Source organism: Euprymna scolopes, chromosome 1, assembly GCF_053919585.1.
Source record: "Euprymna scolopes isolate OS-2025 chromosome 1, ASM5391958v1, whole genome shotgun sequence".
Lineage (NCBI taxonomy): Eukaryota > Metazoa > Mollusca > Cephalopoda > Sepiida > Sepiolidae > Euprymna > Euprymna scolopes.
This window is the reverse complement of record NC_136482.1, coordinates 102347653-102373146: the sequence shown is the minus strand read 5'-3', so window position 1 is coordinate 102373146 and position 25494 is coordinate 102347653. Positions and strand designations below refer to the sequence as shown.

Below are 25494 nucleotides of genomic sequence, written 5' to 3'. Positions count from 1 at the left end.
TTTGTAGGTGACGCCAGTATTTGGTTTATTATGTACTTTTCTCATTCTCATTGTTCTCAAAGAACCACCCCGCGGCTTTTCTGAGGGTGGCACTCACCTCAGGAACACCAGTTACTTAACTGACATAAAAGCATTATTTAAAAAGTAAGTATATTATTCAATGAAAATGCTTTAAAACTTATTTTTAGTTAAATACTAGCACACCGCCTGGCATTGCCTGGTCGTGAAATATACTTAAATGTGATATTTTAATTCATGCAGATTCTGTATTATTATAGAGCCAATTCTCTATTGATTATTATATTGTACCCAATATATAGCAATGAATTCAAAAGTTTAATAATAAAAAAAAAAAAAAATGACTTGGGATGCCATCAAGAAAACCAAAACATAACTATCCAGCACAATTCGTTACCATCTGAACCACGTCCATAAGCATATAAAAACTTAAAAAATAATGTTGTTAAACCTATAAAAGTATATTTGCACATGTATAGAAGGTATACATTTAGTCGACTTGTGTTTGCCAAGTTCCAATTTTTTTCAAATTTGACCACTTAGGAGCTATTTTTACTTGCTAAAAAAACTAAATTAAATTTGTTCCATGAGTCCAAATCTTCTATACATCAAGTTTTAAGTCTGTAGACTAAAAATTGGCAGAATAGATTGGTAGAGATTATTCCTCTCGCACACACACACAAGGTCACTTTATATATTAGAGACAGGGGAGACAACTGAAGCAGCAAAACTGAAGCTGGCCTGCAAGACACCTTGGCCTTCAGGACAAGATCAAAGTGTAGTATCTGTTCTTCAGATGCTGCACTTCTATTTCTTGTTCTCTTTCGGTGGAGGAGAAATCCTTCACGACTGAGACAATTTTTATTTTTGTACCTTTTCTCCACGTTAAACGACCCTGCTGTCTAACTCTGTCCCGTGGGGAGGCATAGTAAATAGGTACAAATGTAGGCAAATTTGAGCATATTTTATTGGTTTGAAAATATGTTCTTTTTTACCAAGTGTCATAAAATTTTAACCATAGAATAGTGTTATAATCTTCAAAAAGCCTTCAAATGTTTGTAGTTTCCTCCCATAGAACCAAAGATATGAGCATTTCAATGATCAATTTGGCTATGAGTGTAGATATATTCACACACACGCATTCACACATATCTTTATATATTTTTTATTAGTGGCCTGGCAAGGCCACAGGTGAGACAACCAAGCAAAAAAAATCCAAAGCAACAAAACTAAAGCTGGCTTGCTAGGACGCTATACATATATATGCTAATTTGGGCATATTTATTGATATGAAAATATAGGTTCTTTAACAAATTGTCATAAAATTTTAATCATATAATAAGCCTTCAAATTTTCATGTAGTTTCAGATCATAGAACCAAAGATATGAGCATTTCAATATTCAATTTGATGATTAGTATAGATATATAAGATACATACAACTTCTTGGGCCAATTTTATAAGTTCAAAATCTTGGTAACTACTGATCAGAATTTAATAAATAAAAGAAGCTAATTACCTGAATTGTGTAGTGGGCTATGTGACATTTGCCCTTAAGGTTGCATATTATTGTTTAATGAAGTGGGGAATCGCTGTTCTTTATTAATTTAATGTAAAATGAGCACCCACTTTATGGCTATCTTAGCTATAAAGGGGGTGTTAAATTTTACATTCAATTGATACAGAAAAAGTGATTCCTTCACTACAATAGTGGTAATTTTAAAGGATTTTTCGTGGGTAGAAAGTTACTGTACCTTTAAAATACTTCAATCATAGTCATGTGTTTTCTTAGTTTTGCATATGAATTGCAAAATATATTTCCCAAAAACCTGACCTTGATGGTGGGAAGACTAAAACTTGCTGCTATGGTTTTAAATGATCTGAAATAACAGCAAGGACTAAATATTTCTCATGTTATGTCTCTTTTCTTTGGTTTTCATACATAAAGTAAATTTCACAGTGTATAAGGATTATTTGTGTAACGGGACGGTCACGGCAACAGATCGTGATAGTCATCGGCACCAGATTATAACAGATATGTCACTGGCACGTGAATGTGACACTTTCGTGTCCCGGGCATGCGTCGTCTAGTGGTGGACCCCTCCAGCGTGACCAGACTCGCACTGGTCACTGGAAAACATACCTCCGCTGCTCAAGGCACGTTAAACGTGCATGACCCCAAGTCCGTGTGGCAACATTGTCCTCTTCGGCCGTCACTCTGGTTTTGTGTATGTGTCTTCGTCGTCTGGCGTCAGGGCATACCTGAAATAAACTGCATCTTCACTCATGTCGGCAATCGAAAAACAAAGAAAAAACTCTGAGGTCATTTTCATTTAAACCAAATAAAATAATTATTTGCAATCATTCTACATTTGTTTAAAGTCGTGTTTTCGTTATCCGCGCTTCGTGATGCAGGTTGTATACTTGAGATATCAGGTTAATTCTCTAGCTAAGAACAAGATCTTTTCAAGTTAGTTCTTATTGAGATTTCTGCCCCTCTGACCCCAGGCGGGGCGAGAGCCGATGTGTACGCTTCGCTCGCTAGCCAAAGACTGCCCAAAACCCTTCTATCTCCTTTTTCCGAGTAGACAATCGTTGTTTATATCAAGCATCTTCCTTCCTTTTCTCCATTATCTTCTATTCCCCCCTCTTTCTTCTCTTGTGAATTTCTTTCTCTATCCCCCTATTTTCTTATTCTTTTCCTTTTCTCTATTGTTTTGTGAACATATCTGTCAAACTAGCTTGGTGGTCTCTGAGTTAAAACACCCCGGGTCCCCGACTCCGAGCAGACATTTGGAACCCAAATTCTCTGAGACTGTCCGAATCAATTACGTTAGTTAAAACTCATTCTCGCCAAATCCAACTATAAAAATAATCTCTTTGTCGAAATTCCCATTTTCAGAGTTATCTCTTTTTTCCGCCATTAAAACAGATACCATATCTCCCGAAAATCTCATAAACGCCTGTCTTATATATATAGATATATAACAAATATTTGGAACCAAGTTCTCCTTGTTTTTATTTCAGATCATTTGAAATTTTAAGTAAAGGAAATATATCTTGGGTGGTTGGACATTGGCCAGAGATATTTTCAGTTCCCCTTCCCCCTCACTTGGTGAAGCAACATTTGCCATCAGCAAAACATGCGGTGCAGCATATGCTGTAAATGACGAAGTTCTCTCGGATTCTCTCTCCTCTGATCTCGAGCGCGTGGTTCAGTGGGGGAAGATGTGGCTAGTTACCTTTAATGCATCCAAAACCAAACTCCTATCCTTACATCATCAACGCTCTGATCCCCAGCTGGCATCAATTGTGATGGATGGCTCTCGTCTGGGTGAGGCCCCGTGTTTTGACAAGCTTCTGGGTTTGACCTTTACTCCTGATCTGAAATGGAACACGTACATCAAGTCTGTTGCCAAGGTCGCTGGAAAGATGGTGGGATCCTTCTACCGCTCCAGAAGATATCTCACTACTGATGCAATTCTCTATCTATATAAAAGCCAAGTACGGCCAAGGATGGAATACTGTTGCCATATCTGGGCAGGAGCTGCCAAAAACAGCCTATCATGCCTTGACAGAGTACAAAATAGACTTCGTGGCTTAGTGGGGGATGCCCTTTTCTCTACCCTGCAACCCCTCTCCCACAGAAGAGACATTGCGAGCCTATCCTTGTTTTATCGTTATTTTCATGGCAGGTGCTCGTCTGAACTCCAATCCCTGGTCCCCCCTCGCCAATCTTTCACGAAAAACACCCGTCTAGCTGAATCCACTGTGAAAAATTTCCCCCACTCTATATCTGTGCCTAAATCAAAACGCGGATTTCATGAACAAAGCTTCTTTCTTAGAACTGCACGCCTGTGGAACTCTGTTCCATCTGCCTGCTTCCCTCCGGACTACAACTTGGATGTCTTCAAGTCTAATGTTAACAAATTCCTAATGAACCGCTCCCCTAATTAAACACTTCATCAAATCTCCTCACTAACGTAATGTACTTGCAATAACCCTTATCCCTGAGTGGCTTCAGGGCCTTGATAAGTGGTGATCACTGTGTAAAAAAAAAAAAAAAAAAAAAAAATGTTTACATGATAATATTGTTAACTAATCGCTTGTGGTCAATAGTGTTTTTTGGTGCCTCTATTTAGTGATCAGGTCACTATCTTGTATTATTTGTAGCTAAAACTGGCTTTTTTTGTGTATGTGTCTATGAACATCTTGATTAAAAAGAAAACAAATAAATAATTTTTAAAAATCCTTATTTGCTTTTCTTCATCACATCTGTATAAATTCCACTAAGTACAAATTTAAAAAAAAAATCTTACATAAATCTCCAATACTGTTCATGCAATCCATTGTTTATCAATTTATATTCTTAAAAGGATTTATATTTGTAACCTCCTCTAGCAACTTGTTCTATTAATTACTCTTTCTCTGTCAGGAAAAATAAATGTGTATTGAAAGTGATGTAATTGCTTGTCCTGTTGTCTCTACTTAGTGTCCATGGTTAGCATGGGTATAACTGTCAACATAAGTCTATAGTTATACCTATTAAAAGTCCTTTAAATACATAATCACCTTTTATCTATAAATGCAAAAAATTCTCACTAGACTGTTATGTTCTATTATTTTCAATTACTACATATGGGAATTAGGGAAAACTAGTTGTAAGTACTTTACAGTAGAAGAATGTATGAAACCGCGCCGGTACGTCGCATCACCCAGTAAGCCCTTCTTCAGTGCGTTGGTGGAATCGTCTTTGCTGCAATGTCCACAAGGCTGGATCTTCTGTGATCGTCTAGAGATTTCGTCTTCGGAGATACCGGGTGCTCGTTGACGGAAGCAGTTTCACAAGTAAAAAAAAAAAAATAATAATGAAACATCAGCACATCAAAGAATTTTGAATAACAAAGACTCTGGAGATTGGGTTATATAGAATGTATTAAAAGAAAACCATAAAAGCAATATATACAAACATATGTACAGTTTGGAGTATGAATTTGTAAGCAAGCATTTAAACTTCTAAGTGGGGCTTCCACTTGCTGGAATTCACAAGTCTATTAACTTAACCCTTTTTAGTTATTGGGCAATAGGCGAGGGGGGAGAGAGAGGTGAGGTGGCTTGACTCTCGGACTCGCTCTGTTTTGCTCCGACTTCTGTTCTGTTTTGCTCTGACTTTCTTGGTCTTTATATAGTAGAGCACTGGCCGGGGCGCAATTACCAATTCCTTCCCGACCAATCAGAGTGCTCAATACCAAATCGTCTGATTCTCTCTCATTGGATAATTTGACTGATGACCAAAAATTGGCCACCTTCCACAATCCAAGAATAATTCTAATTCCTCCCTGATCAACCAAAAACGCCCGATGGAAAATAACCAGTTTTCTCTCATTGGATAATTTCCAAACTGCGTAATACGCGATAACCGCGTAAGTAAGAAAACTGCGTCCAAGGAAAAAAAAATGCTTCGTGAATTCTGCCCTTAGATGTGACACTTGTCATTATCAAAGGAAATAAACAAATTATTAGTCTGTTAACATCTCGACAAAATATGTTATTGAAAATTGTCGGGTGGCAAAAAAAATCTCTTGATCTAAATTTCAAAACTGCGATTCGGCTTGAGAATGAAAACACTAGGAAGGTCATTTTGGGTTCAAATGGTTTTATCAGTCACACCAAATCATTTAATATTTGATTCGAAAAAACATTCTTTGAAGCCGACAAATGTGTGTGTGAAATTTTAACTCCAAAGAAATTATTTATCTTTGTTTTGATAACCAATGCAGTTTTTAGTTCAAAGCAAAAACATAATCTATTTGTTGTTTCTCTCAGCTGACACATGAATTGTGTCCTTGAATTTGTAAATGGTCGTTGTACCGAAATCGACCTCGGGTTCAATTAATATTTTGGATTCATTTCTCTTATCCTCAGTTTTATCAAAGGAAAAAAATATTTCCCTTTTTGCACTGGATATGACTGTATCGGAATTTGTCACCATCGCTCGACTTGAAAACAAAACGTATGTTTTTGAAATTATCATTCTGTCCATTTTGACTAGGTCATTATTATTGTTTCGCTTTAAAGAAAATAGAAAAAAAATACTTTGGCAGAATTGAAGCCAGCAAGGTTCTCTGGTAGTGCCCGGCACAAGATATTAACATTTATCTTTTAGTTAACCGGTGTTGCCCGGAATAAAATTTTAACATCTATCTTTCAATTACCCGATATTGCCCGGGATAAAATATTAACGTTAAATAAAACCGTCACATCGACCCTAATGGTCTGATGCTGCCTTTCTTTGGTGTTACATTCTCCCCACATGGGGTGGCGATTCTCAATATGAGGACGACGCCCCATGTCCTCAACAACCAAAGAAATTCTCCCAACTAATACTACTGCGTCTTAACTAAAAGTTAATGGTCACTGACGATTTCACACTGCCTCTCTTTGGTGTAACAAATGCATTTAAATTGAAACATAAAAAATTAGTAGCATTTTAATTTTTTTTTTTTTTTTTTTTTTTTATTTATTTATTTTTTTTTTTAATTTCTACTCAATCTTGAAAGTTATTGACGGATATCAAAAACTCTACCTACCAGTTGGCTTTTTTATTTTTACGATTGCAAGTTCTTAGGTTAGTAGATGTAGATCAAAGTGGCAGGGTTAGTTCACCAGTCAAATTCAAGGAAAACATAAGAACAAACGATATGAGTGGATTTGAGAGAAAAATGGATAAAAATCTAGCCAGAGATAGATTAGTTGAAAAGTCAATTTCTAAAAGCCATCCAACATCTGCCAAATGTAAAAAGGCTTTAAACCAAATAAGGTGATGACTAATACAATAATATATTTTTGGAACAAGATGTCAGATTGTATAAAGAACAGCAATAGCCTTAAACATTTTAAGATGGAATTAGATAAATTTGTGTAGGTCTTACAGGTGAGCCTTTAGGCCTTAAGCTAAAGAACTGTTTGTTTTTGGTTGAAAGATGTTTGTCTTGATTTAAAGGCCTGTTGTTCAGTAGAAGAAAATCAGTATCATTATAACATCACTCAAAATAAAACATAATTACTTGTTTTGAACTTGAATGATGATTTTGTTTGGAGAGAGAATCCTTTGCTTACAGCAGTAATAAAGATCACATTGTTGGTGCTGTGACTAATGTCAAAACCAAGCACTAAATTAGAATGAGCACAAGCAGACAATCACAGCCTGTGCAGTGAATCCCTAAACGATGTTCGCAATGGTTTAAAAAAAAAAACAGGAATAAAGACAGCATTTTGGAACATTTAATAGAATTTGATCTGTATATTGATATTTTTATTGCAGTTTTTTTTGTGAAATATGGTTAGAGGATTTCTGAGGATAATTAGATTTGTTTCCATAAAATTGACAGCTGAATAAATCTGGGTACTTTAGGTCATAGCTTTATACCTTTGCGCTGAAATAGCTACGTTTTCTCACCTAAGTGATCTCCTTTAAAATTTCAAATATATATATATATCTCCAATTAGAAAACTACTTGCATCTGATAGTATCCTGTATCTCTACAAAGCCACCATTCACCCATGTATGAAGTATTGTTGCCACATCTGGGCTGGTACATCTACTACTAGACTCTCTCTTTTAGACAAGGTCCAAAAAACAGTCTGCAATTTAATAGGTCCCCCACTATCAACCAATCTACAACTGCTATCCCATTGCTGAAATGTTGTATCACTGTGTCTGTTTTACAAGTACTTTAATCGAGTGTACTATGATGAACTCGTAGCACTTGTGCCCTCTCAACGTAGATACCCTCGACTAAACCAACAAGCAACAAAATCCCACCTCTTCACTGTAGTTGTTCCTAGATGTCCAAAAACCTTCTGCTCTAATAGTTTTTTTTTTTCTCCAACTGCTAGATATTGGATTTCCTCTCTGCTTTCTGTTTCCCTGACTGCACTAACATGCAGAAATTTAAATGTAATGTGAACAGCTCAAGCCAAGTACCACTGTAGACATGATACCAAATATTAGCCCCTTTCATCCAGGTGGCAATATACCTTTTTTGGGGGTTGAATAAAAACAAAAAAAATGAAATTTTAAACCATATGTACAAGGCACTAGTTACGAGTTTCAGTTTGACTATATTAGAGGTTGGAATAGGTTAGGGCACAGTAAAAACAAAGTAAATTCACATAGTAAAAAAAAAAAGAAAAGAATAATGATCCTCATTCAATCCTGAGCAACATCGGATCTTCCTGCTAGTTATAAATAAGAATGCTTTGTAAATGATTGTCATAGACAATAACATCTTTCCCAAGAGCCCAATGTTCAAACCTCTTGAACTGACAGTTAACAAAAGTTGGAATAAGTAAACGAAAGATGTTGCCAACTCTGCTACACAGAACGTAGACTTCCTCCAACAGTCAAAAAACAAAAAAAAGAACGTCTTTCATCTGCTAATATCCTATATATCTATAAAGCTACCATTCATTTGTGCATGAAATATTACTGCAAAATCCGGGCTGGTTAATCAACCACTTGGTCCTCCTTTTTGGACAAAGTACAAAAAAAGAATTTCTAACCTAATAGATTCCATACTGTCTGTCAAGTTCCAGCCCCTATTGCAGAGTTGCATCCTTGTGTTTTTACAAATACTTTCAAAGAACTGGTGCTACCAGATTAGGCTGTCTGAAGATACTGGCTTACATTGAGGTCATTGTTTTTTCCCCCTTTCTCTTTGCAAAATTTAATCAAATCATGTTTGTTTTTGGTTCATTTTTTACTTTTCTTCATTTTACATTCAGTAGCTGAAATTGAAAATGGCAGATTTTAAGATTTTATTGTTATTGATTTTTTTTTGTTGTTGTTTTTTGCTTAATTTTACACATTTTTAATACTTGGTTGTTTACTTTTTTATAACTTTATTAACTATCTTTTCTTGTTTGCAGCCACTCTCTCATAGACATGGTGTTACAAGGTTACAAGTCTCAGTCTTTTTTATAAATACTATTGTGGCATGCGTTCTTTAAAATTATCTGATCTATTCCCTTGTTTCTTTGTTCCATTAACTTATTGGTTTAGTGGTCTCTGTTTTATTACCTCAGTATATGAAACTCTGTCTGAGTGTTTTCCTCCTAGCTGTAGCTCTAGTCTTTTCAAGATGAAGGCCAATAGACATTGTAGTAATCCTTTTTTTTTTTTTTTTGTTAACTCCTTGCATCAAGTGACTTCACATCTTGTCTATTTCTATTAAAACAATTTATTAAAATAGAATGTTTTCGATTTTTTTTTTTTTTTTTTTTTTTTTTTTTTTCGGGGGAGGGAGTGATAGCTTGAATTTTTAGGACTACTGTTCTCATCTTAGATGCTATTCTTACAAACTTTCAACTGATGTCACTTTTTAACATTTTCCAGATGCATCTTATTGAACTTGAGGAATCAGTATGTAATTTTGAACAAAAACCTTTACTTAAGGGGTTGTTTTCTCTCATTCTGTCAGCCATTACAATGTAGAAATCTTAAATAATTTTAATTGTATTCTTAGTATTGCCCATACTGAGGATTGAACCTTCAATGTTCAGAAGATTAAATGGGTTCGTTTAAAATTGCATAGATTTCCAGAGTTTAACGAGATGCACCTGAAGTTCAGAGGTTGCATTAGTAAAAATGCTGTGAGAATAACATTTAAGATGAGAACAGTAGTCCAAATAATCCAAATAAAAAACCCTAAATAAGGTTTTTTCTCATAATTGTCCTTTGTTTTGTTATCCAAATGTTTACTATAAAATAAATCTAAACAAAAACACTTGATACATATAAATATGCCAATCAAATTTCTTGCTCACATGATTTTTTTTTTTTTTTTTTTTTTTTTTTGGGCCATTGTTTATACAATGAGTGCAACGGTTTCATATTTTACTCAGTGATTCCATGTAGTAATATATAAAATATTAATAAAAAGATTTAAAAAAAAAAAAGAGTAAATAAATTAGATTAGGATACATTATACATTTAATGCACTAAACCACAGCTATATATTTTAAAAGTACATTTATTTTTTGGTAGTTTATGGAACATGTATTAGATTTGAAGAAATTGTATGATCATTTACGTTCATATTCATTGAAAATTTTAGAAAACCGAATAATTTCATTTTTTTTATTAAATGAATAAAAAAAAAAATTTTTATTCTGAGACTTTATTGTAAGACAATTTTCTTTTTTTTTTTTTTTTTTTTTCAAAGAAAACTGTTTTCCCCCTTCATTTTGCTGGTGGTATTAACCCTAAGTGGTCGGTCCCTTGTGGAGACAAAAATATGTCTGATGATTATTGACAGTTGTTGTTGTAAAGTCTAAAATCTATGCACTTGCGTTGTTGGCATCAAACATTTTTTTTTTTTTTCTCTCCATGAGTTATTGATCTCTTGGGGTTAATACCACCTGAAAAATGAAGAGAAAAAAATGAAACAAGAGTCATTTTTGCAAAATGGTGTCTTACACCGAAAATTTCAGAAAATACAAATGATTTTATTCATTTAATAAAAAATTTTATGACATTTAGTTTATAAATTTTTTTTTCAAATTTACAAAATGTTTTCAAAACTCTTCTATTCTCGTGTGTGTGTGTAATTTTTATTTTTTTTACCTGTTTCGATTGATGCTAATTTTAAATGAATTACAGATTTTTAGTATTATACTAGACCACCTGTGACCCGTTGGGTCAGTATTTGTTTTCTATTAATTATTTATCCTCTGCACTCATGATGCATTCTCTCTCTTCCACCCCTTTCAGTATTCATGAGAAAATTTGTTTGCCATTTATCTAAGGGTGCTCTCTCGCTCTCTCTCTCTCTCTCTCTCAACAGTCATAGGTAATAAAAAATTGCATGTGTGCATGTTATTTATTTTCCTCCCATGGTGGAATAATTTAACACTAGGGTTGAAAAGTGGGATTGAAGAGTCAGCGGCCTAGAGTAAGACCAAAATCTGTATGTCTGAGCAGCCTTATCAGTATTCCCTGGTAGATGTGCCTTGGATAATTAGCAATAAACTAACCCCTTCTTAAAGGGAAAAGGCAAAGCTTGATTAGGTGGGAGGATCTCCTAGAACTGCAGAGTCAGCAATATATTGCAGCCAACAGGGAAAAATCCATTTCAATAATGGTCTGCTGACTCTTGCTGAGATGTGTGCATGTTTGTTGAAAATTTTAATTTAAAATTTAAATTTAAGATTTTTTATGTTGAAGACAAAACTGTTATGCATGCTTTTTTTTTTTTTTTTTTTTTTTTTATTACATTTTCACCCCAAACAAGGCAAATTGCCACTTTGGTGTAGGGGGCTACTATCAGGGGAAACAACTACTGGGGTACTATGTAGGGATTTGGGCAGCAAGGTGTCGGTTCACGTTACACTTGAACTTCTGCACGTCAGTACTGTTGGGGAAGCAGGGACCTGGAATGGAATTCCAGAGTCTTGCGGTTCTGGGGAAGAAACTATTGGAGTAAAAAGATCTTTTACATCTAGGGATCTCTACAGTGTGGGGGTGGGATCTAGTAGCCTGTCGGGTTTGTCGAGGGTGCTCGCGTCGTGGGGGCACAAGTGATTGCAGTTCGTCAGAGCATTCACCACTAAAATACTTGTAGAAAAGGCAGAGGGATGCAACATTTCGTCGATGGGACAGAGGCTGAAGCTTAGATGCCAGTTCAAGGTCTATCAGGTTTGCGACTCTCTTTTGAACCTTGTCAAGGAGCGAGAGACTAGTAGCAGATGCACCAGCCCAGATGTGGCAGCAATACTCCATACATGGGCGAATGGTGGCCTTATAGAGGTACAGGATACTTTCGGGTGTTAGTAGTTTTCTAGCACGGTAGAGAGAGCCTACCTTTCTTGCAGCGGCCCTGGCAATGCCTTCAATGTAATTGTTCCAACTCCTGTTTCCTGTGAACGTTAGGCCAAGGAGTTTGAAAGATGGACTCTCAGATAAAGAGTCGTTGGCCATTGCTATGGGTGGTAGAGAGGGTTTCTTGTAATTATTGAATGAAACTAGTTTAGTCTTGGCAGCATTGAACGCGACCAACCACTTTTGTCCCCATTCCACTACAGATTGGAGGTCTTCCTCTAGTGTTTCTGCCATTTCTTTAGAAATGTGTTCATTCGTCTTCCTGTCGTGTCTGCCATAGAGTGTAGTGTCATCAGCATATATACCCATCTCAGAGGCAATGTTGTGGGGGAGGTCATTTATGAATATCAGGAACAATAGAGGTCCAAGGATAGAACCCTGGGGCACTCCCGCATTTATATCATATTGTTTAGATGTGCGACCGTCGAGGACTACCTGGATTTTTCTCTTATCTAAGAAGGATTTAATTATGTTAAGTATTCTACCAGTAATACCGTATGATCTGATTTTACTGAGGAGACCCTCATGCCATACCCTGTCAAAAGCCTTAGATATATCTAGAGCTACCGCTCTGCCTTCCCCCGCTTTGTCCAGTGAATGGTATATACGTTCAGAGATCACAGTGAGGATGTCTGCTGTGGAACGGGCTTGTCTAAATCCATATTGTTTCAAACAAGTTGTTTCCCCCCCACCCCTCGTTACTGAGTATTTCTAGTTGGTGTCATATACAGATTAATTCAGATAATTGTTTCAGATTCTTCCCAATATCTTTGATCTAATAATAATGATACAGTCAATAGTCAGTGTATGTCTGTTTCATTCAAACTTGCTTGTGATTCTTTTGAAGTTATTTCTGTTGAAGGGAATTTGTTTCAATTACATGTTTTCTAATATATTATTATATTGAATTAGATATTTTCTTTTGTGTAAAAATAGCTTGCTTTTCTAGTTCTCCTTGTTGGAAAAAAAAACTTAAAATCTATTGCTTGTCTGTGTTTCCAATCACTGTTATTTTATGATTTCCTTTGAGCATTGAATTGATGGAAGATATATTGATATTCCGATTGGTGACACTAACAATAGATTTGTATCACCTTCCTTATTTAATTGTCTAGTTCTCATATTCAATAAGCTATGTTTCTGGCAAAGTGGGAAGAATTGCTGTTTTCTGGATCGGAATCTAGCCATCTAACACTTATTGACCTTGAATTAGTATTTTTTTAGCTCATTACAGCAAGTATCATGAGCAATTTCCATAAGAACAAAGTATAGGTATAGTTTAGCAAATCATTAGCTATGATTGGCATGTTATAACCTTGCATATTATTTAGTAAATCTATTTGATTGGCTATTTTGATCATTTTGCACAAAATTTGATGTTGAATAGTGAGGGTTTTTAGTGAAAAATGTAAGAATGTGTAAACTCAACATAGAAACAATCCAGTTAAAAGTAACTCTTAGGACAGATGGATATCCAAAAACATTTTCATTTTTCTTTTTTTTTCTTTTTCTTTTGTTTATTTTTTGTAGTCTGTTTTTTTCCTTTTGTTTTCTTTTTGTTTTATTTATTTTTTTTCTTTTTGGTACAAACTCTTAAGCCGAGATTTTCTGCTATTCTTTATTCAGTTGCATATTTTTTAACTTAAAATTTCATTTTACTTTTATTCACCCCAAACAAGTTATACTGAAGTGTAAGACACTACTGTGGTAGGAGCCTGATTTATAGAGGTCAACCTGCATGGGGAGTTGGGCAGTAAGATGTTTGTTCACCATTAAAATTTAATTTGTGTGTTTGTACTATTTGGTAAATGAGCAGAAAGGGAATTCCAAAGGTACAGTCTGTTATTCAATAAAACTAATATCACATTTAAAAATGTACTGCTTTTTTTTTCTTTTTTTTTTCTTTAATGGAAAGTTAAGCATCAAGATGTCTGTTTACATTACATTTAAACTTTTGCAGGTTAGTGCAGTCAGGGAAAGCTTTTTTGTATCTAGTGACCTCAAAAGTTAAATGGCAGGATTTTGCTGTTTAGTAAATCAGGATTATGTGCATTGAGGAGGGGGGGCACAAATGCTATGAATTTATCAGTGTGCATTTCATTAAAGTACTTGTAACATAGGCGTAGGGATGTGACATTGCGTCAATGAGGCAGATATTGCAACTTGGTTGACAGTGTAGGACTTATTAGATTGGAGACTCATTTTTTGAACCCTGTCTAAGAATGAGACTAGTGATTGGTGCACCACTTCATATGTGGCAACAATGTTCTATGCCTGGGTTAATTGTGGCTTTGTAATGATATCTAAAGTATGTGTTCAGATTATTGGAACATGCAGGTCAACTTAGTATTGATCGCAATCATTTTAGAGTTGTGTTGGCTGCAATGACCTGTGCAGGCTATGCTACCTACTGACTCTTTTTTTTTTATTTTATGGGAAAAGTTTGATTTTGGAACAATTCATTTCAAAATGAATAAAATCGGAATCTTTACTTTGGTGATATCTTTTTTGTGTGTGCATGTGTGCGGAAGATGATGACCTGAAGTGGCTTAGCATATAAAATTCTTTATTAATATTTGAATCATGTATGTTTTTTGTAAATTTGAAAAGTTAATCTACTTATATAAGTATGATATATACCTTGTTCATTGACATTTTTAATAATTTCATATATATTTTTTTTAGCAAAAGTTTTCTTTTATCTTCAATTGGTTTTACATGTGTGGCCTTTGTAACTGGAGCGCTTGCTTTGTGGGCACCAATCTTCATGTTGGATGCTATCAGAGCCAAAGATATCAATGAAAATGAAGCTCAGTAAGTAATCTCTTGATGTTATGAGCATGATGTGTGTGTGTCTGTCTGTCTATCTTGTAGGGGTGGGGTCTGGAATGTTGTAATCTTTTTAAAAACAGTCAACTACATTTCCTATCATAGCTTTTTTAACAAACTATGCACTCGTATATTTCCACTATTTAGGATCAAATGCATTTCTTTTTTCACTTGAAACTTGTATGTTTGATCTTTGTCAGAAATGTGCATTCACATGAACTAATCTGACTTGAAAATTAGCCACATTTTGAGGAACAACTTTGACTTCAGAGAAACAAATAAGGACGTAGGTCAAGTAAGAAAGTAAAGGAATATATATAAATTATGGTTCACGTGTATTATTTTTTTTTATTTTTGTCTTTTTTCTATATTTTAGCAAATTATCGAATTGACCAGATTATCAAAAAAGAAATGCCAAAAAATAAATCAATATTTAAATATTTGTAGGGGGTTTTCATTTTCTAATGCAGTGTTCCAGTAAATCGATAACCTCATTTTAAAACCACTCAACATTTTTAGGCAAAAGTTTTGTAAATTTAGCTGTTTTTAAAGTAGTTTGGCCTGTTCGGCATTTTTTTTTTTTTTTAATTGGCTTGAAATTTGCCTTTTTCGGATTTGGCCTGAAATTTGCCTTTTTCGGATTTGGCCTGAAATTTGCCTTTTTCGAATTTGGCCTGAAATTTGCCTTTTTCGAATTTGGCCTGAAATTTGCCTTTTTCGAATTTGGCCTGAAATTTGCCGTTTTCGAATTTGGCCTGAAATTTGCCGTTTTCGAATTTGGCCTGAAATTTGCCGTTTTCGAATTTGGCCTGAAATTTGCCGTTTTCGAATTTGGCCTGAAATTTGCCGTTTTCGAATTTGGCCTGAAATTTGCCGTTTTCGAATTTGGCCTGAAATTTGCCGTTTTCGAATTTGGCCTGAAATTTGCCTGTTTTGCATTTTATTTTTTTTGTTGTCTGATAATCTGGTAGATTAATATCCATTCGATAATAATCCCCTAAAAAAAATTGAAAAGACAAAAATAATAGGAGAGGTACCACTCATACAACTGAACCATAATTATTTTTTATTTATTATTATGGCAAAGCGATGTTCCATCACCAGTGGCCAGGCTCTCCCTTTCTTAAAGTCTGTCTGCTTTTCATTTGACACTATTTATGGCGCATGTCTTTCTTAGTTGCAATTTTTTTAGTTGCAATTGCTAATCAAATTTATCTTTTTACTTTTTCCTTCTCTTTTTTTAATCTGTCTAAACTAACTCGTAGCCTTACAATCTTTCCTTCTTTGAAACTATTTCCTCTCCTTTTTTTTTTTTTTGTTTTTTGCTCTATTCTATTTACTTCCTCCCTTCCCTTCTTAACTCTATCCCCTCCCCCCGTACTCATTTTTTATTTTTACTTTTTTTTTTTTTTAATTAAAAAAAAAAATTTCTTGACTTTTTACTGATTCATTATTTTTTTATCTTAATAATTTATCTTTATTTATGACTCTTTATTCATCTTATCTTTTTCCTCATCTCTTTTTCTCTTTATTTTATTCCTCTCTGCCCATCTTTTTCATTGGAATTTATTTTATTTTAAGCACTGTAATATAATATTACTTGCTATTATATCCAAATGCTTCTTTTTCACCTGTTTTAATTTATTTACCTGAATGTAGATAGTATTTTTTTTTTTCAACTGTAGATGGCATTTATTCCCAAAATATTTTGAGAGCATCTCTCATCTTCAAGAGTAAAAATGTGCATCTACTCCTTATGCTGTCGACTTATTTATCCGCTTACAATGACTGGATAATTCCTGCTTTGACAAGTGTTCAAACACACCTTTTATTCATTAAACAATGCTTCAAGCAAACCACAACATACTTATTACAACCGTATATTACAGAATATTAATTCATTAGAAGCTGTTTATAAAATAAATATGCAAATTAAGAAGACCTAAAGGTGTTTGTGGATATTTAGTTTATTATGTATATGGTGTTACAAAATGTAATTTCATATCATAGAATCAAATAAGCACAGTCTGTTTTGATGTTCATATGTTTAGGATAAGTGGGGGGGAAACCCCACTTCTGCATCTTTTTTTTTATTTAGATGATATCTTTCTATTTTAGTAGTTGAAAGTCTTCTTCCGTATAGGCAAAAATAATGCAAAAAAGTTGAAAACTTGATAACTGTTATTAAAATCTAAAAATTTTTCACAAAAAAAATATTTACAATTTGACATTTAAAATGAGCTTTCTAAAAAATGTTTTAATTTTCTGCAGTGTGAGTCTTCTATTTGGTATCATTACGTGCATAGCTGGTTTCGTTGGCGTGGCTGTCGGCTCCGAGTCTGCAAGGCGCTATAAAAAGTACAACCCAAGAGCTGACCCCATCATCTGTGCAATTGGATTATTGTCATGCACGCCTTTCATCTTCTTTGCATTGTTAATATCAGAGTATCATATTGTGGTCACTTGGGTAAGTTGGTATTTTTTCCTTTAAATGTCTGTGTCTAAAATGATCATTTTGAATAGAAGCAAGTTTTATTATGTTGAAGTAAACAAGGAAGTTTAATGACGAAATAATTAACAAATTGAAAAGTTTTGTGAAGAGAAATCTCTGTATATTATTTCTGATTCACCGACTTAATCGGGTTTGGACCTTAGAATTCATCCTTGTCCGTTTGTGCTGTTCGTTCCAAAAATTCTCAATGACTACTCATGACCTTGGGGTGTAGGGGTCAAAATGGGCAAAAATAGAACTTTTTGGACATAAAATATTTTCTGACTATTTAGATTTTGTTGAAAATTATCCAAAAGCAAGACCATGTGGATATATATCTGGAAACATAATATTTGACCCTGGGAAAATTCTGGTTGCATCCCCAGAGGGTTAAAAGGGGTCAAAATGGGCAAAAATAGCACTTTTCGAGATATAGAATCCTTTCCGACAATTAGATTTTGCTGAAAATTACCCAAAAGCAAGACTACATGGATATATATCTGGAAATATAATATTTTTGTATTTTGTATGGAGAAACTGCAAAAATAGCAGACTAAATAAACGTTTTAAAAGAGCTAAAAAATTAAAAATAACCTAATAAAATACTAATTTTTTTGAATATCCTCTTTTGTCTTTATAAAACTCATTTTTATTTAATTGTCTCTTTTGAATCTTGTCTGTTTTTAATAACCTTGTTTGAATCCTGTCTTTTTACAAGGCTTGTTTGAATCTTGTGTTTTTTATTTGCCCCTTTTAAATCCTGCCCCTTTTTTTAATGGCTCCGTTTGAATCCTGCCCCTTTTTTTAATGGTTCCGTTTGAATCCTGCCCCTTTTTTTAATGGTTCCGTTTGAATCCTGCCCCTTTTTTTAATGGCTCCGTTTGAATCCTGCCCCTTTTTTTAATGGCTCCGTTTGAATCCTGCCCCTTTTTTTAATGGCTCTGTTTGAATCCTGCCCCTTTTTTTTAATGGCTCTGTTTGAATCCTGCCCCTTGTTTTTAATGGCTCCGTTTGAATCCTGCCCCTTTTTTTAATGGCTCCGTTTGAATCCTGCCCCTTTTTTTAATGGCTCCGTTTGAATCCTGCCCCTTTTTTTAATGGCTCCGTTTGAATCCTGCCCCTTTTTTTAATGGCTCCGTTTGAATCCTGCCCCTTTTTTTTTAATGGCTCCGTTTGAATCCTGCCCCTTTTTTTAATGGCTCCGTTTGAATCCTGCCCCTTTTTTTAATGGCTCCGTTTGAATCCTGCCCCTTTTTTTTAATGGCACCGTTTGAATCCTGCCCTTTTTTTTAATGGCTCCGTTTGAATCCTGCCCCTTTTTTTAATGGCTCCGTTTGAATCCTGCCCCTTTTTTTTAATGGCTCCGTTTGAATCCTGCCCCTTTTTTTAATGGCTCCGTTTGAATCCTGCCCCTTTTTTTTAATGGCTCCGTTTGAATCCTGCCCCTTTTTTTTAATGGCTCCGTTTGAATCCTGCCCCTTTTTTTTAATGGCTCCGTTTGAATCCTGCCCCTTTTTTTTAATGGCTCCGTTTGAATCCTGCCCCTTTTTTTTAATGGCTCCGTTTGAATCCTGCCCCTTTTTTTTAATGGCTCCGTTTGAATCCTGCCCCTTTTTTTTAATGGCTCCGTTTGAATCCTGCCCCTTTTTTTTAATGGCTCCGTTTGAATCCTGCCCCTTTTTTTTAATGGCTCCGTTTGAATCCTGCCCCTTTTTTTTAATGGCTCCGTTTGAATCCTGCCCCTTTTTTTTAATGGCTCCGTTTGAATCCTGCCCCTTTTTTTTAATGGCTCCGTTTGAATCCTGCCCCTTTTTTTTAATGGCTCCGTTTGAATCCTGCCCCTTTTTTTAATGGGCCTGTTTTAATCTCATTAAGTTAAAAAAATCATATTAATTTTGATTGATATGATAATTAATGTGTTTATATTTTTGCAGGTTCTTATATTTCTTGGTGAAACATTGCTGTGCCTTAACTGGGCAATTGTTGCTGATATTTTATTGGTAAGTTTCATTTTTATCTGAAATTCATAATTATCCTGTACAATATGTGTGTGTATAAATATATATATATATACATACACTCGCACGCTGCATGCACATATCGTTGTTTGTACCGGATTAACTCAAACTAAAAATCTATAAACCAATCCATCCTTGCATTTTTATATATATATATATATATATAGACATAAAATTTGATTTATTTAAAAATAGAACTACTTGATCAGTTTACGTGATTTTTGGTGTTTTTCATCACTTTACATCATACATATTTTTCTTTATTTTTGTTTTTTCATCAGATTCTGGACAAGCGCCTTTTTATTTTAATGTTTTTTCGTTTCTTAGAGGAGAGCATATTTGTATTAATATTATGTACTTTTGTTTAGTTGCTTTGTTTTCTTTTTCTTTTTATAGTATACTGTCATTCCTACACGGCGTTCACTTGCAGAGTCTTTCCAGATTGTTGTATCTCATCTGTTTGGTGATGCTGGTAGTCCATACATTGTTGGCTTGGTAAGTACTTTTCTTTTTTTAACCTAGAAGACAAACCTGGATGGGCCCATGCTATGTTAATATGAATGTCAATTTGTTGCAAAAATATATCGAACAGTAGTTTGAAGAATCTAAATAGTATGACTAACCAATCCTCATCTCAAAATTTAGAAGCATAAGACCTAACTTTATATAAATAATGATATATTTTAAGAAAAATTTCAGTTGGTAAACTAATTCTTGAATTTTTATCTAAATATACTTTTTGAAAAAAAAAAAATGCCATAGAATGTTTCAGTACCCATAAGCTTAATAGTTAAGAGTATATCAATTAGTTTTGATATTAATAGGATACAATTCAAAATATTCAAATCTAGTTCTGGAAATAAATACTTAACATATCCTCTGCATGCAATGCTGGATAGCTCGAAATAAATCTTATGTTAAATGTCCCTTCCAATTTCAGATATCTGACAATTTGGCTAAAAAGTATCCAGAGCATATACAAAACAGTTACTTTGTCCAATTCGTCACGCTGCGTAATGCACTTTACATGACTAGTTTTGTGTCTGTCCTTGGAGCGGCGGCTTTTCTTGCTACTGCCATCTTCGTAGAGAAAGATAAAGCAAGAGTTGATAATCTAATCAGAGGTAAGTGAATCTATTTTGTTTTCCTTGTATCTTTTCATAACATTTTGAACATTTGATGAATGTTCACAACTTCTTCCATGAAAAAAAAACCGAAAATACTAAAAATAAAGGAAAATCGTTATGATGACGGAAAGAAAATATTGTATACAAAAGAAAATTACATAAATTGATCAAATAGTTTCATTTTTAAAAATAGAAAATCAAATTTTATGGCTAATGAAGATTTCTCAACATCATTTTTCCAGGACAAGAGGGATAATTCTAAGTAATTCAAACTTTTGCAAGATTTTAGAAAACTATTCTTACAGGGGGGGAACGGCAATCATTAGAAAAACAAATTTACTTTAGTGTTCTTTATAGAAATAAAACTACTTGATCAGTTTATGTGATTTTTGGTATACGATATTTTCTGTCACAAGTACATTCATCGTTTTCTTTATTTTTTAAAATAGTTATTTTGTCCCACTATGCTCTCCTACCATGGTTACAATAATTCAAATATTGCAACACAATATTTTTTCTGGGGATGAAGAGTTATAAACAATAAATATAGATATCTTGTCGCTGAGATGCGAGAGGCTACTGTGAAAGTTTGAATTTTCTTTTTCTGAATATTTTAAATTCTTTAAAATTATTTTGTAATTAAATTTTGTTGATTTACTTAGTGAGGCTTTTGTTTACGATTTTTCTTTTACTGTATATTTAGAATATTTTTTTAATAAACGTTTTATTATTAATGTTATGAAGGTTACTTGTAGATTCTAATAACAATTGGCCCAGCATCCACGAATAACCTTAATATTCCAAATATCATAGTTTTAGTGCATGCTTAACACATTAAAAGTTTATAGAATAGTCATTTTATTCTTATGAATAAAATAGATATTTACTATAAAAATAGTTTTCTTGCTTTTTTTTCACGTATGTAGCATAAAAATGTTCAGATTTACAAAATTTAAAAAAAAAAAAAAAAAAAAAATTTTCTTAATTAAATGGGGCATTTTTGATTAAGCAATCTGGTGCTTGTCCAGAATTCCCTTTTATATTAAAATAAAAAATCTGTATGTACCAGTAGTGGAAAGAAAATATCATGTAAATTAATCAAGTCATTTTATTTTTAAATAAGAACAAATTTTATGGCTAAATTATACAAGCGACAACTTTGTGACACCATTTTTGGAAAGATAATTCCAAATTTAAACTTGCAATATTTTAAAGTCATTCTTACCATAGGAGATGGGTATTCAAATCATTTTCTTTATAAAAATAAAACTACGATTCACACTTTTTTTTTTTTTTTGTTTTTTTAATTAAAAAATTTTTTTTTTATACCATATTTTCAGGGGCACATACAGATTCTTATTTTTTGCTTTTTATAGCCAGTGGAAGGAATTCTGGACAAGTGCTAATGCCTTTTTACTTTAATCTCACTATTGTTAGTTTTGAATTATATATTTTATTTCGCCAAAGAAGTTTAACAAAACAAAATTAGACACAAGGCCATTCAAAAAGTTGGTGGGGCAGGGTTTATGGTTATCCTCGTCACCTTTGATTGGTCTACTCTAGTCCTAGCTAGAGTTCTCATGAGAAAATGCTTTGAACAAAGTACGTGTTGAAATTCAAGGGAAATAACTCTTCAGAAAGAAATCCGGTTCTCTAGAATTCGACTTTAAAAAAATATATATAGGAAAATCTTTTATGTACATACTCGTCATGGAACAAAGATGTCATATTCAAAAAATAATGTAAATTAATCAGGTAGTTTTTTTTTTTTTTTGTATAGAAAATCATTTTCTTATAGATTTTACTGATTTCAAGAGTAAATTGTATTCATTACAAAGCTGGTTTTGATCTCAATAGGTCGAATTGAGATGTCTCCATTTTATTTATAAAAATGCTGAATCAAAAATTAGCGCCTCACTATGTGATAAAATTTTATTTTCTTAGTTTAAAATAAAACTACTTGATCAGTTTACATGATTTTTAGAATGACATCTTTGTTCTGTGATAAGTATGTACATCATAAAGATTTATTTGTATTTTCTTTATTTTTGCTTGTTTTTTACTCAAATTCTTAATAAGAACCAGAAATCCATAAGAATTTATATTAGACAATGGAACTGCTTATTCTTATGTTCAAAATATTATATTAGTTCACTGATCAACAGTGCTTCTCTTGTTGCCAAGTTTGGTTCTGGTGAATTTTTTGAAAAATTTTCTGTGTTAGGAATAAATAGCTCATAAAGTTGGGATAAATCATAGATGAAAATTCTATCTCCATTTTTATTTTATTCAAACATTAAACATTGTTTGTTTGAAAGCAGCAGGAGTAGATGTAAAGGCTGGTTGCTACTGATTTGTGTAATACTAAGTCTGTGACTGTATGTTTGCTTGAAAGCTAAAGCTTGGAATTTTCAAACATTTTTATAAAAACATTTTGAATTTCTAAACATTTAATAACATAACAAATACCGAACAGGTTACAGCTGATTTATATATATATAATATTAACAATTTATATCTACAGACACTAGTTTTGATGCTTGCACAATCATCAGTGTAGGAAGTGATTATTACTGCTGGTCAGGAGATTCAAAACTTGACTTCCTAGGCTAGCATTCTACCTCAAAGTCACTGGTAATTAATACAAGAATTGAGGGAAATTAAATGCCTGTAACTGCAGTGGGCATACATAGCAAACAGTGAGTATTCAATGACCATAATTTAACTTCTATAACTATGCCTTCATATATATATATATATATATATATATATATGAAATCAATATGAACACCTTAATTTAAATAAAGGGATTTATATTGATTTTTAAAATATATGAACTATGAAGCCTATATCTGTTTTAGTTTATTTTTTGCTGAAAATAATTTTCATACCAGTTTCATGGTATTAAAACTTAATTTCTCAAAAGGATAATAATTCAAACCAGTGGACAATAAAATTCTGTGTTGCTTTTAGCAGGGTGTCTATTAACACAAGTTGGTGTCATATCTTTGTTAATCAGGAAAAGGTGATGGCGATGATGAGATAGATGTTTTCTGCAGCCCTTCTAGAGTTAGCCAGGGCTATGCCTATGGAGCATGTGGTGATCAGCTAAGGCCACATCCATCACAAGACTGTGGTGAGTTAGGGGGCTTGCCGTTTATACCACAATTGTTACTAACAATAATGCATGTATAACAATACGTTTGTGCACATTATTTTGATCCCTTGAAAAGTTTATCTTTCAAAAGTAGTTTGAAAATTGACAAACTGAAACCAAATAATATAAAATAAAAACCAGTCAATCTAACTATAAAAAATTGAATACTGTCTCTTATAAATAAAGGGGGAAAAAAGCATAAAAATTGATTGGATAACAATTATTCAAGCATTTTGATTGTTCTAAATATATTTGAACAATCAATGTTTTTTTAAAATTATAGATTTTGAACATTATTTGACATAATTACATATAACAATTACCACTATGTGTATAGATGTTTTGTTTCCTGTCCTTTTTATTTTTAGTATATTGTGTATTTGTTGTACATGGTACCTTTTTTTTTTTTAACCCTTTCACACTAGAGAATAATAAAGGGCTCAGGACTCAAGATATTTTTTAAACATCTTAAATAGTTTGCAAGTTTAAAAACTTGTATAACGGCATATACATAAACCTCTGTTGATCTCTCTTTTCTATTTAACGATTTAAGATAAGTTTCTCTGCATATGTTTCACTACTGATATCGTTGAGTCCCCTTTTGTATTTGTGAAATTTCTAATGGTAAGTTAGCTGATAAAAGTTTTAAGTCAGCAATATGTTTTAGTTAATATCAAGATTTAAACTATTTTTTTTTTCTTTGTTTATAAATGACTAAAAGTTACTTTTTATATTTCCACTAAATGTCAAATGCATTACTCTATAATTTGAATAGATTTTTCTAGAATGGTAATATGTTAAAACGCAAACATAATTTCTCCTGCTAAGTCGACTTATAACCTTTGTATTTGATGGAATTGCATCTTGGATTGTATGACCATTTTGAGCTGCATGTTTGTTTTTAGTTCTAATTACTTAAAAATTCTCAGTTGATGAATACTGCAAAATTTGTTTAAATACTTTTGTTTAGAAATAGGAACAAAGCAAATTTATGTAACAAGGGATATTTGCAAATTGTTTTTGTATTTTCAAACAAGTTTCATGGTGTTAAAACTTAATTTTTCAAAAAGATATTAATTCAAGCTAGCGGACAATAAAATTTTGTGTTGTGTTTAGACATATTGGTGCTTGTGCAGATTGGTGATGTTTTAAACCAACATATTTCAGGTGAAAACATTATCGCATATTTATCTGCCATGTTGAAGTTAGTATTAATTACAAACATTACGAAAAATGAACCAGTAGATGTGCTAGATTTATATTTAACAAAAAATCAGTGCTTATGCAGTTCAGCAAAAATATTAAAATACAAAAATAAAGAAAAACCTTGTACGTGCCTGTTATAGGATAAAGTTCTCATAAAAAAATAAACCACTTAATTTGATCAAATAGTTTTTATAGAGAAAAATCAAATTTTAGTCAGATCTGAGAGCAAAAAAAGGCTGATTTGACCCTCCCTCTCCAATGGCGATTCACTACCACCACCAACAAAAATAAAATATAAAATTTTGGAAAATTAAAATCAGAAAGGAAAAAGGAATGCCTAATAATTTAATTTGGTTGGGGGATGGGGGCATGCCATTTCCCTCCCTCATGACCCCCCCCCCCCCAACTTAAATTATGAGTGAGAGCATTAATAATTCTTCAACATTATAAATAAATCAATAAGCTCAACAAGTTTATTTTTACTTTTCATTATTTTTCTACTGGATCCTTTTTCGTAATTTTTGGAATATATGCTAATTTTGACAGGACACGTAATGTTTTCACCTGAAATGTGCTGGTTTAAAGCATCACTAATCTGCCCAAGCACCAACATTTTTTTGTTTTAAAACTTAAAAAAAAAAAAAAAAAATTAAAAAGGAACCTATTTTATCAAAGTCATAAGTAAACGTTCATTATCTCAGACATGTTAATCTTTGATATATCCAAATGGTTGAATTCAACCAGGAGAATTATAAGAATCTTCCAAAC

General features: G+C 33.1%; 1 protein-coding gene across 8 annotated transcripts in view; it reads left to right on the top strand.

Moving 5' to 3' along the window:
• The window catches only part of LOC145260741 (protein spinster homolog 1-like), a 147780-nt gene that overhangs the window by 77632 nt on the left and 44654 nt on the right, over positions 1–25494 (top strand). For 5 of the 8 annotated variants that reach the window (XM_080119105.1, XM_080119432.1, XM_080119502.1 and 2 more), the window contains exons 5-11: positions 8–144; positions 14584–14712; positions 16999–17194; positions 19153–19218; positions 19633–19731; positions 20177–20360; positions 23383–23499. In XM_080119105.1, coding sequence (XP_079975231.1) covers positions 8–144; positions 14584–14712; positions 16999–17194; positions 19153–19218; positions 19633–19731; positions 20177–20360; positions 23383–23499 — 928 coding nt within the window. The remainder of the gene's footprint in view (positions 1–7; positions 145–14583; positions 14713–16998; positions 17195–19152; positions 19219–19632; positions 19732–20176; positions 20361–23382; positions 23500–25494) is intronic. The other 3 variants (XM_080119110.1, XM_080119341.1, XM_080119260.1) reach the window with 1 other exon arrangement.